Source organism: Polypterus senegalus, chromosome 5 (genome assembly GCF_016835505.1).
Source record: "Polypterus senegalus isolate Bchr_013 chromosome 5, ASM1683550v1, whole genome shotgun sequence".
NCBI lineage: Eukaryota > Metazoa > Chordata > Cladistia > Polypteriformes > Polypteridae > Polypterus > Polypterus senegalus.
Window position 1 is genome coordinate 4,493,696 of NC_053158.1, and position 13,642 is coordinate 4,507,337.

Below are 13,642 nucleotides of genomic sequence, written 5' to 3' on the forward strand. Positions count from 1 at the left end.
CAAACAATCAAAAAATCAATACGTGCTTTTAAGTATACAGAAGCACCGCGATAAGGCGCCATTTTGTAGAAGAGCGTCCGTGTCCTCTGTGCAAACAGCCCCTCCGTCAGGCAGAGAGAGTGAGAGAGACAGAGAGAAGCAAACAAAACAAGCGCCACGCGGGAAGCACATCTTATATCATTGAGGAGTTTTAGTTAATACGTAATACATGCTCTGATTGGGTAGCTTCTCAGTCATCTGCCAATAGTGTCCCTTGTATGAAATCAACTGGCCACCCCACTGTAAGAGCCAATCTTTGAAATGTAATGCTTTAAGTTAAACGCACATTAGTACCTGCTTAATTTGAATTGAATAGCCCGGGGTTTGTTTCCTGCCTTGCGCCCTGTGTTGGCTGGGATTGGCTCCAGCAGACCCCAGTGACTGACTGACTATACAGTGCTATGTAAAAGTTTGGGCACTCTGATAAAAATCACTGCATCAATTTATAACTTGCTAAGTTTTTGAGGCAGCAACTTCTTTTTAATTAACATCTTTATGGAAACAGCAACATTTCAGTAGTGAAATATTTTTTAATTGGATCAACAGAACAACAGACTTTAATGTGCATTTAAACGAAAATAGGCAGGGGCATAAATCTGGGTGCCTCAAAGGAATAATCCCATCAACACTGTGGGACCTTTGAGACCCCGACGACCCCTCAACTGCTCGTTACCACGGTGACAGCTGGTCGAAAATGGGGTGGGCATGCAGTTCTCTGACTGTTTAGAGCTGGCTCAGCTGTGGGAGAGAACTTAAAGAAACCAACAAGACACAGAAGCCTTAAACAGCCTTAAATCCAAACTTTTCTTTGCTTTCTAATACCCATTTTTTCTCTATTTTTGTGTGAACATTTTTTACTTTAAAACAAAGATATTTTGTCTGGAATCTTTTCAGTCCGTCAGGCTTTTCTGCCAGAATTCCCTGAGGCGTCCTGAAGCTGCAGACGTTGGTCATTTTGGGCTGCACTTACTTTGAACAGGTCCACTTTATTCAGTATAGCAAAGTTGACATCGATTGCGATGGCCATCCTCATTTTTACCGGCATGTCCTCAAGTAATTCAGATTCATCTGAAACCACAAATAAAAATCAATCAATCAGTTAAAGTGGCAGAGCAGATAGTGCGGCTTCTTCCCAGTAACAGAAAACTGCATACAAATCCCAGCATGGCCATCGTCTGAGTGGAGTTGGCACGTCTTCCTGGTTTCTTTTGTCTGAACGTCCACCTACTTGTACGAGACCCTCAGCCTGACTATTTGGAGACTCGAAGTTTCTGTAACGGCCGACCCCTTACCCAGACCGGCCACTACACTACCAGGACTTATTCCTGGGATCACCTGAGGTTTCTTACTCTAATAACAGCCGTAGTCCTTACAAGTTGTCTTATTTTTATCGACACAACGAAATAACCAGAAAACAGTAACAGACGTGTAAAATCAAACGTGAATACAGTTAGGTCCATAAATATTTGGACAGAGACAACTCTTTTCTAATTTCGGTTCTGTACATTAATACCACAATGAATTTTAAATGAAACAACTCCGATGACGTTGAAGTGCAGACTTTCAGCTTTAATTCAGTGGGTGAACAAAATGATTGCATAAAAATGTGAGGCAACTAAAGTATTTTTTTAACACAATCCCTTCATTTCATGGGCTCAAAAGTAATTGGACAAATAAAATAACTGGACATAAAATGTTCATTTCTAACACTTGGTTGAAAACCCTTTGCTGGCAATGCCAGCCTGAAGTCTTGAACTCGTGGACATCACCAGATGCTGGGTTTCCTCCTTTTAATGCTCTGCCAGGCCTTTACTTTCAGTTGCTGTTTGTTTGTGGGCCTTTCTGTCTGAAGTTTAGTCTTCAACAAGTGAAATGCCTGCTCAGTTGGGTTAAGATCAGGTGACTGACTTGGCCATTCAAGAATTTTCCACTTCTTTGCTTTAATAAACTCCTGGGTTGCTTTGGCTGTATGTTTTGGGTCATTGTCCATCTGTATCATGAAACGCCCGCGCCCAATCAATTTGACTGCATTTAGCTGGATTTGAGCAGACAGTATGTCTCTGAACACCTCAGAATTCATTTCTGTCCTGTGTCTCCTCATCAATAAACACTCATGTCCCAGTGCCACCGGCAGCCATCGCACTGCCTGACCTCCACCATGTTTTACAGACTTTGGATGATGAGCTGTTCCACGCCTTCTCCATACTTTTTCTTGCCATCATTCTGGTAGAGGTTGATCTTGGTTTCATCTGTCCAAAGAATGTTTTTCCAGAACTCTGCTGGCTTTTTTAGATGTTCTTTAGCAAAGTCCAATCTAGCCTTTCTATTCTTGAGGCTTATGAGTGGCTCACACCTTGCAGTGCACCCTCTGGATTTACTGTCCTGCAGTCTTCTCTTTATGGTAGACTTGGATATCGATCACGCCACCAAGCCCTGGAGAGTGTTGTTCACTTGGTGGCCTGTTGTGAAGGGGTTTCTCTTCACCATGGAAATGATTCTGCGCTCATCCACCACTGTTGTCTTCAGTGGACGTCCAGGTCTTTTGCGTTGCTGAGTTCACCAGTGCTTGCTTTCTTTCTCAGGATGTACCAAACTGGAGATTTTGCCACTCGTAATATTGTAGCAATTTCTCAGATGGGTTTTTCTGTTTTGCAGCTTAAGGATGTCTGCTGTCACCTGCATGGAGAGCTCCTTTGACCGCATGTTGTCTGTTCACAGCAAAATCTTCCACATGCAAGCACCACACCTCAAATCAACTCCAGGCCTTTTATCTGTTAATCGATAAGACGTAACGACGGACTTGAACACACCTGCCATGAAATAGCCTTTGAGTCGATTGTCCGATTACTTTTGAGCCCCTGAAATGAAGGGATTGTGTTCAAAAATACTTTAGTTGCCTCACATTTTTATGCAATCGTTTTGTTCAACCCACTGAATTAAAGCTGAAAGTCTGCACTTCAACTGCATCGGAGTTGTTTCATTTAAAATTCATTGTGGTAATTAATGTACAGAACCAAAATGAGAAAAGAGTTGTCTCTGTCCAAATATTTATGGGCCCAGTGACTCTGTGTTTCTAAATCTTCATGTAGTGAGAAGTCGAGCAAAATGACACCTTTTATTGGCTATTTAGAAAGATTACAATGTAGCAGTAAGAACTACATCTCCCAGCAGTCCGTGCAGGGGCTGTTGGGGTCAAAGGTGGTCAAATGAGGTTAAAAGGAGGGCAGGTGGCCAAAAGAAAGAAAAAGTTGTTTTTGTTGTTGGACGTTGTGTGTTGCATTGATGTGTCGGACTGCCTGCTGTTAATTCATCCATATTCAGTCGTGGATCGTATTTGTTTGTTGGGGTCTGGACCGTCTGTCTACCTGTGTACTGAGGACTGTGTTTGGATTCATTAGCTTTCCCGTAAGAAAAGGAGCGCTCCTGAACCATCCATCCGTCTTCATCCTTTCAGTAACTACCGGTAGGACTGTGTTTTCCCTTCCCTTTCTACATACAGATCTCTGGACTTAATCTCTGTGGTGTTTGTGTTTATATGTTAAATGTAATATCACCGAACGGGTCAGGGTAGTAGTATTGTTTTCATTTAGTTAATTTAATTTCATTATATTCTTAACTGTTTAATGTTCCCAGTGTGCTTTATTTGGTCTCTGTTGTGAGTGTGTGTGGGTCGATCCAAGACTGGGGGTGTCCCTGGGATCTCCTCCACTAAAATAAATAAACCGCCGTCACATTGACGGTGTGAATCTCAGTGGCCTCTGACCGCTACAATGCTAAAAACAAGAAATCGGCAGCAGAGACACCAAACGCAGTTTCTAGCATTCCATGCAGGTCTTGCTCAGCGGCATACATACGAGAAACGTCAGAAGGAATTGCAACACGTATACTGGAGCATCAAAACGCCGTCAGAAAGAAGGACTCACGATCTCTGATTTATCCATCCATCCACTATCCAAACTACAGGGTCACGGGGGTCTGCTTGAGCCAATCCCAGCTCACACAAGAGGCAAGGCAGGAAACAAACCCTGGGCAGGGTGCCAGTCCACCGCAGGGTACACACACATACCCACACACACCAGGGTCAATTTAGGATCACCAATGCACCTCACCTGCATGTCTTTGGACTGTGGGAGGAAACCAACGCAGACACGGGGAGAACATGGAAACGCCACATAGGGAGGACCCAGGAAGCGAACCCAGGTCTCCTCACTGTGAGGCAGAGGCGCTACCCACTGCGCCACCGTGCCGCCCCTCACTATTTATATGCACACAAATTCAACCAGACATACATTTAACTGGGACAATGTACAAGTAAGATTTAAGGCCAGTACTGAAAGTGCCAGAGAGCTGGCTGAGTCTTGGCTATCAAACGGAAACGGCATCAACAGACATTTGGACAGCATATGCAAACTTAGGAAGAAGAACATCATCACAATAAATAAAACTTTACAACCAATACCCCCCCCGCCCCCGATCACACTGACTTAGCCCCCTGCCCCCATGTACTTTTGCTATATATTGCCTTTGATTCTTGAATATCTAAGCATCATCATCTGATGAAGACCCCTGGCAGGGGCTGAAAGCTCAGGAATAAAAACTACTTTATGATACGTGATTCATTTTCCCCTTTTGTGGATCTCCAACTACAAGTATATATATATATATATATATATATATATATATATATAATATATATATTGTGGTGGATGTCTGGGGCGATGACCCAGCCGGGATGCCTTGAAGACCGGAAGTGGTCGCGCCCATCTGGGACCATGGGGGCTGCCTTCCTGGTTGCTTTGGGGTCCACGGGTACAGGGCATGGAAGCTCCACCCTGTAGGGGCCCGTGGTCACCGCCAGGAGGCGCCCCAATGCCTTGGGGACTTGTTGCCCCAGCACTTCCGCCACACCAGGAAGTGCTGTGGGGAAGACTTTGGGAGACACCCGGGAGGACAGCCAGCACTTCCGCCATGCTGGGGCGTGGCCAAGGGAGGAATGCCGGGAACACCTGGTGCTCATCCGGGAACTGGATAAAAGGGGCCGTCTCCATTCATTCAGGGCTAGAGTTGGGAGGAGGAAGGACAAGGCGCGTGAGGAGTGTGGAGGCGGCCCGAAGAGAGGCATTTGTGTGGCCAGGACTGTGTGTTGGGGTTTGGACTGGGTCTGAGTGACCATTATAATTGTAAATAATTGTATATAATAAACGTGTGGTGGTGAGTAACAACATGTCTGCCTGTCTGTGTCCGGGTTGGCTCCACAATATATATATATATATATATATATATACAGTGGAACCTCGAGATACGAGTTTAATTCTTTCCAGCACTGAGCTTGTATAGCTTAATTTCTTATCTAGAACAAACTTCCCCATTAAAAATAATGGAAATCCAGTTAATCCGTTCCGCACCCCCAAAAATATCAACATAAAAATCAATTTTCCTAACAAATAGCACTAATAATATATACAAGTGGAACCTCGGTTTACGAGTGTTTTGCAAGACGAGCTAAATTTTTTTTTAATTAATTTTGACTTGATAAAACAAGCGATGTCTGGCAATACAAGTAGTATGGATACACTTTGTCTGCTGAGCGTCATGTGATCACAACTGAGCTGATGGTTCTTCTCTCTCGTGCGCATCTCTCTCTCCTTATCTCTCTCTCTCGCTTGCTCGCTCGCCGTGCGCACACCTCTCTCTCTCTCTCTCTCTCTCTCTCTCTTCTTGAGGGCAATCATCTCCTATTCTCCGTCTGTATGTCAACAATATTTTTGGATACGCTTATACAGCGAACAGCTACAGCGGAACAATGAAATCACAAGCACACAAACGCTCACGCTCCTCACGCTACGGGAGAACAAGGAACACTGAGTGAGCTGATGGGCTGGCAGCGTCAGCTTGGGTGAATCCCCGAGTCGAGGCGAATCGGGAAAAGCGTCACGCAAAACCACAGCCTGGCTCGTGGCTCGTATTTAGATCTGAATTTTTCGTTCATACTTTCCTCTTATCTTGAATTTCTCATATACAGAGGTGATCGTTTCCAGAGGTTCCACTGTATATATATATATATATATATATATATATATATGTACTGTATGTGCTGTGAATATAGTTGTGCTCTCTGTAAAGAGGTGATATTCCCTTTTCTTTTCTTTTCCTTTCTTTCTTTCCTTCTCTTCTGTTTCGCCGTTTTCTGGGAGTGTATCACAGAAGAAGCTCAGCATATTAATTAGTGTTTGTTTAGTTGTTCCAGATTTGGGGAGGATTGCTTAAACGGTGTTAATAGTTTTGTTTGATTGATTATAATAGATGTTCTTGTTTGTTAAAATAATTGAATTGTTGGGGTGGTTATTTCCTTTTGTAAATTCTTAAAGGACATCTCCATCTGAGGGGATCAAATTGGGGCAAAGCTTCTGTCCAGTTCCCTTCCTGATAATATTAGTTTTTCCTAAGAGTAGGAGATTTTCGTGTGTGCCGGGCCCCTCGTCCTACTTTAAGAGGAACTCGCTACACTTCCCGTCTTCGCTTACGGGACAACATTTACAGACGCACAAATAACAGACAGTAAACGGGACGATGAAACAAAACACGCTCAGCACAGAAACAAAACCAAATACTCCTTATTCTGGAGCCCCGCTACAGGTCTTTGTTCACATTTTGTTGTGTTGCTCCCTAAGCCATTTAAGTTCCTGTTCTCGCTCATCAAACAACACTCAATACCCCAGAATTGCAAAAAGGAATCAGGATTGTAGGAATATTTCCCACATGTAGTAAAAATTAAACACTCATTAGGACAATAAAGCCACTTGACGTGACTTGATAGAAGCATTCAGACCCTTTCATTCTACTGATCATCGCAGATGTTTCTACACCTTGTTGGGAGTCCACCGGTGGTCAATTCAATCGACTGGACGTGATCAGGGAAGGCGCACACGTATCTTGAGTAAAACCCAGACGTGTGAATAAAGACATTGGCAATGGAAGTTTGAGACAGGATTGTGCGGAGGTGCAGATCTGGAGAAGGCTGCAAAAAAACAAACATTTGCAGCATTGAAGGGCTCCAAAGAGCACAGCGGCCACCATGATTCTTAAATAGAAGACGTCCAAATCAATCACGACTTTCCCTAGAGCTGGTCACCTGGTCAAACTGAGCAGTTGGGGGAAGAGAGCCTTGTTAATAGAGATGACCAAGAACTCAGTGGTCACTGTGGCACCTGTGTGGAGTTGGGAGAAACTTCCAGAAGGAGATCCATCACTGCAACACTTTATGGCAGAGTGGCCAGACGTGATACGTGAAAGTCCACTTGGGATTTGTAAAAAGGCCCCTTGAAGGACTATTAGACTGTGAAGAACAGGATTCTCTGGTTTGATGACAACGAGATTCAACTGTTTGGCCTCAATTCTAAGTGACAATGTCTGGTGGAAATCAGGCGCTGTTCATCACCCACACAAGATCATTCCAACAGTGAAGTATGGTGGTGGTAACCTCAGGCTGTGGGAAATCAGAATGGAGCAAAGCACAGACATATCGGTAAAGAGAAACTGCGGCAGACCACTCTGGAGCTCGGGCTGGACCAAAGGTTCAACACTCCAACAGAACAAACACAAGACAACACCGGAGGGGCTTAGAGACAACTGTGTCAATGCTCATGAGTGGCCCAGCCATTCCCAGGCTTTAACCCAATCAAACGTCTCTGGAGAGACCTGACAATCACCGTCCACCAAGGGTCTCCATCCAACCTGGCAGAGTCCGGGAGGATCTGCAGAGATGAACGGTAGATAATCACCAAATCCCGGTGTCTGTGTGTGTGTGTGTGTGTGTGTGTGTGTGAAGCTTGTCCTGTCAGACCCAAAAAGATTCCAGGCTGGAATTGCTGCCACAACAAAGTGCTGAGTAAAGAATCTGAATCCTTGTGTCAAAATTTCCTAAAATTTTGTTTCCGCTTTGTCATTTTTGGGGTACTGAGTGCGGTTTAATGTGGGGAAAAAATGAATTTCAACGAATCGAGCACAAGGTTGTAACAAAAGAAAATGTGAAAAAGTGAAGGGGGCTGAAGACTTTCTGAAGACCTACCAAGAGGAGATGCAGGGACAGACATTGGATACCCCAGATATTCCTGGGAATTGTTTGCTGGAGATGTGTTACACCACCACAATCCTCACCAGGTAAATGAAATTCATTTATAGAGGAGGGTCTGCCCCCTCCACAGCCCCCCCATACCCCCATAACACAAGTCAAATCTGGGCACACATACGTACCTAACATGCCTTGTGATGCCCAGGTGTAATTATACCAGGTGCGCACTCTGTTCTGTACATGCCTTGGAATTCTGTAGGTGTTCATGTAGGCCACTGTATTGTCCATCGAAGTACGGAAGTAAGTATGTCCTGCAGTGGCCGCCCCGATAACATCTCTCATCTAGGAAGCAGAGCACATGAGGTAGGATAAGCATGTCGGGGACGCGACAACACGCACGTGTTCACGTTAAAGTCCTACCACACCTAACTGGATTTACAGAATAACAGCACGGCCTGGGCAGCCAGATCAGGTTCACACAGGAAGCGGCGGGTGGCGAGGTGGGAAGCACTGGCACACTCCAATGAATGCACTGGCACGAGCAGCGATTCATCCTTTGTCATTTACCTGACCGATCAAGCTGGAGAACACAAAGACCCCTGTGAAATAATTTAACAACTGAAACACAATCTCAAACACCGTCACAGGCTCTGGAAGACCCCCAATTGTGATCAGGGTACGCACTGCCCAGTAGTAACATCTCAGGTACCTGGAATACAAAAATATGTAATGGCCGTCAAGGAGGGGAAAACGGATTGTGAGTTACAGGACTTGAGGAGGTGACTGTTGGCACAAAAAATATCAAAAAGAAATTCCCATACTGTGAGATTTTTGAGACCCCTCAACTGTGTGGTGCGCCGACACTCGCATAACATAAGCAGAGACTGGTTGTCCGATGCCAGCGCAACTGCAAATTCGTAGGCTTCCCGCGTAACGTGTCTGTCACTTACCACTTGATACGGGTAACAGTAAACCAGCCGCCGACTGGGCCGTGGGCGCACTTTTGGTCTCCTCACTTGTGCAGATAAGCTCTCTGTTCTTTAGATGTGAGGAGGGAGTGAATGGAGGACGACGTCATCGTCACTGCTTGAATGTTTGAGTGACACCCCCAGTTTGAATAAACCCTTTGAGAACGTTCCACTCTTCTCAACAACAGAGCTGATTTTTTGGGAGCCCGGACTTGCCTCCTTCTGTCCTGTGCAAGTCTGTGACCCACCCATCACAATACGTTATTCAAGATGAAGAACCAGGCTATTAAGAAGTGTGTGCAACTCAACAACCAAATCACAAACGTGGCCTCCTTTCCAATGGCATTTGGAGTCTCAAGGTAAGGAGGACAGAAGATCTGAGGTAAGGTAGCGCTATTCACTTCTCATGGCACCGGAGACTGGCGAAGTGTTGCACGTTGATTAGCACATGCAAGGAGGACTGTCACTGTCATCTCGACATGTGACAATAGGGACCCTGGCAACCTTTAGAATCATTCAGGGAGCCTCCTTCTGGTCAGATTAGTGGACTGTGCAGACGGTCACTTCTCATTCATCCATTCACCCATTATCCAACCCGCTATATCCTAACTACAGGGTCAGAGGGTTCTGCTGGAGCCAATCCCAGCCAACACAGGGCACAAGGCAGGAAACAAACCCCGGGCATGCGCCAGCCCACCGCAGGGACTGCCAATGCACCTGACCTGCATGTCTTTGGACTGTGGGAGGAAACCCACGCAGACACGGGGAGAACATGCAAACTCCACACAGGGAGGACCTGGGAAGCGAACCCTTAAGAGTCTCCTAACTGTGAGGTAGTAGCGCTACCCACTGTGCCACCGTGCTGCCCCTTCTCATTCATTTTATTAACATTTTTCAAAATGAGAACATTAGAACATTCGAGACAAGAACAGGCCATTCAGCCCAGCAAAGCTCGCCAGTCCTCTCCACTTATTTCTTTCAAGAAGACATCAAGTCGAGTTTTGAAAGTCCCTAACGTCTTACTGTCCACCACACTACTTGGTCAGGTGAAGAGCAGTGAGATCTTTTGATTGAACAGTCCTGATTGCTGCTGAATGAACACAAGAAGTTTGGTTCACCGACAAAAGTGCGATAGACATATGCGCCCCGACAAAACTGCGACGGACAAATGAGCGACGACAAACCCGCTAACTGGTTTTCGACAAATGCGCGCCGACAAAATCGCCACGACAAAATCGGGAGAGAGGCCAAGAGAGTGGAACGCGTACGTGCGCATTATGTGCTAGGTTATAACTGTTATAACTGCTGATGGCATGCCGTGAACAAATAACTCAGTCGAGGGTTGGCATAACGTATCGTACACAACGCAGAATTACCAGCAGTCAGGCAGCCAGCAAGTCTAAATACGCTCAACTATCAAGACGTCTTACTGCAATTCTTCTTATGCAGGGCGTGATCTTAAGGACTATCTGTGTGCCGCATCGCATAATATTGACTTCTAAAATAAACATTATTATATATGCTTTAAACTAGTAATTCATATTTAATGAAACTTTTGCGATTTTGTCGGCGCGTTTTAATCGGCGCTATTTTGTCGGCGTTCATATGAGTATCGTGCAAATGTCGGGTCACAAGAAGTTTACTGTAATGGAGTCAGAGTGGTGGTCTTCAGCAGACCTTAAACATTAAGACAATCTACGGCAGCTCAACTACTTCCACGCACAAAATGAAAGGTATAACTCATGATAAACATCTACCATGACTAAACACCAAAGTGTAGAACGGCCAGTAGTGGACCAAACAGACACATACTGGAACAAGACAACACGATAAGATACCTGGCCAAGAAACGTGGAGAGAAAGAAGGCTCCAAATACGTAATTCACCATCTGAAAAATGAGCTCAAACTGGGTGGATGGAAATGGAAGCTCGGCAATCATCAAGAGGGCTTTCTCCGCATAAAGGAAGCAATGCACGTAGCTAAAAAAAACAGAAAACACGTCTAAAGGCCAAAGGTGCTTGAATGCTCCCGAAAAGTCCACCGACATCACGTAGTAACATTCTTAGATATGTTGAACCCAACTGAACGTCACGGAGGGTCGTCACCTCCTGTTTTGGTGGCGTTGAAACTGACCTTGAATGGGACGTCAGGCTGCAGAACCTCCTCACATAAAAACTCACGAGGTCTCGACACGGGGCCACCGTTGCTAATTTTGAGTCGTTGTTTAGGTGCCCACGTTCAGACCTCCTCAATTTACAAAAAACATCTGCTTTACAAAAATTTGGGCTTATGCAAAAAGAGATTTTTTGGTCTTTGGGACCACAATGAAGCAAATTTTAACAATGACAAAAGATGGAGTGTGGGTCGAGATGCCAGTGCCCGCTGCTGGTGATCTTCTACCCTCCAAGCACAGGAAGTGAGTGGGGATGTCTGGAGTTGGCTGGATGTTCCAGATGTGTGTGAAGCCCTTTGGTGCCCGTGGACCTGAAACAAAACCTGGTTGGGTCATCTAGTAGTTCATGGACAACAGCAAGCGAGGACAACAACAACAACGATTTCTTGGTGCAAAAAAAGTGCATGTTGATTTTCAACAAGAAAGTGACAAAGTGCAGTCATAAATAAATAGTGTCTTTAAAAAACAAAACCAACGGCATCATGGGAGTCGTAATCTCTACATATAAAAGGCAAAGCCCTCACTGACTCCTCACTAATTCTCACACTTTCCATGTAGGTGGGAAGCTGAAATTTCGTGTGCTCATTCCTTGCAGTGTACTTACAAAAGTTTGTATGTTTCATGTCCTACTGGGGCGAAATGGGTGTACCCCCTAAACTGTATACACAGTGGGATGCAAAAGTTTGTTCAACCTTGTTAATAGTCATTATTTTCCTGTACAAATCGTTGGTTGTTACGATAACAAATATCAGTTAAATATATCATATGGGAGACACACACAGTGAGATTTGAGAAGTGAAATGAAGTTTATTGGATTTACAGAAAGTGTGTAATAATTGTTCAAACAAAATCAGGCAGGTGCATACATTTGGGCACCCCAAAAAAGAAATGAAATCAATATTTAGTTGATCCACCTTTTGCAGAAATTCCAGCCTCTAAATGCTTCCTGTAGGTTCCAATGAGAGTCTGGATTGTGGTTGAAGGTATTTTGGACCATTCCTCTTTACAAAACATCTCGAGTTCATTCAGGTTTGATAGCTTCCGAGCATGGACAGCTCTCTTTAACTCACACCACAGATTTTCAATTCTATTCAGGTCTGGGGACTGAGATGGCCATTCCAGAACGTTGTACTTGTTCCTCTGCATGAAAGCCTTAGTGGATTTTGAGCAGTGTTTCGGGTCGTTGTCTTGTTGAAAGATCCAGCCCCGGCGGGCGCAGCTTCAGCTTTGTCACAGATTCCTGGACATTGGTCTCCAGAACCTGCTGATACTGAGTGGAATCCATGCGTCCCTCAACTTTGACAAGATTCCCAGTCCCTGCACTGGCCACACAGCCCCACAGCATGATGGAACCACCACCATATTTTACTGTAGGTAGCAGGTGTTTTTCTTGGAATGCTGTGTTCTTTTTCCTCCATGCATAACGCCCTTGTTATGCCCAAATAACTCCATTTTAGTTTCATCAGTCCACAGCACCTTATTCCAAAATGAAGCTGGCTTGTCCAAATGTGCTTGAGCAGACCTCAAGCGGCTCTGTTTGTGCTTCCTCTGCATCACTCTCGCATACAGCATCTCCTTGTGTAAAGTGCGCAATGGTTGAACGATGCACAGTGACTCCATCTGCTGCAAGATGATGTTGTAGGTCTTTGGTGCTGGTCTGTGGGTTGACTCTGACTGTTCTCACCATTCGTCGCTTCTGTCTATCCGAAATCTTTCTTGGTCTGCCACTTCGAGCCTTAACTTGAACTGAGCCTGTGGTCTTCCATTTCCTCAATATGTTCCTAACTGTGGAAACAGACAGCTTCAATCTCTGGGACAGCTTTCTGTATCCTTCCCTAAACCATGATGGTGAACAATCTTTGTCTTCAGGTCATTTGAGAGTTGTTTTGTGACCCCCATGTTGCTACTCTTCAGAGAACATTAAAGGAGGAGGGAAACTTAAAATGGACCCCCTTAAATACTCGGATTCACCTGTGTATGTAGGTCAGGGGTCACTGAGCTTACCAAGCCAATTGGAGTTCCAATAATTAGTTCTAAAAGTTTGGGAATCAATAAAATGACAACGGTGCCCAAATTTATGCACCTGCCTGATTTTGTTTGAACAATTATTGCACACTTTCTGTAAATCCAATAAACTTCATTTCACTTCTCAAATATCACTGTGTGTGTCTCCTATATGATATATTTAACTGACATTTTTGATCGTAACCGATTTATACAGGAAAATAATGACTATTAACAAGGTTGCCCAAACTTTTGCATCCCACTGTAAATTGGGGAAAACCCTCCTCAATATTTCTGCGACTCCCAATATACATAGGAAGCCCAAATTTCTCTCGCCCATCCTTTACGCTGCACTTACAAACGTTAAGTATGTTTCATTTCGTGCG

At 44.7% G+C, this 13,642-nt stretch overlaps 1 protein-coding gene across 1 annotated transcript in view; it reads right to left on the bottom strand.

Annotated features, from left to right (window-relative positions):
- Window positions 1-13,642, bottom strand: part of LOC120530065 (cyclic nucleotide-gated cation channel beta-3-like) — a 64,877-nt gene that overhangs the window by 18,805 nt on the left and 32,430 nt on the right. Inside the window, exons 7-9 of the mRNA XM_039754212.1 lie at window positions 8,678-8,819; window positions 8,293-8,452; window positions 1,010-1,107 (exon numbers count right to left, since the gene is read on the bottom strand). Of these exons, the coding sequence (XP_039610146.1) occupies window positions 1,010-1,107; window positions 8,293-8,452; window positions 8,678-8,819 (400 nt within the window). The remainder of the gene's footprint in view (window positions 1-1,009; window positions 1,108-8,292; window positions 8,453-8,677; window positions 8,820-13,642) is intronic.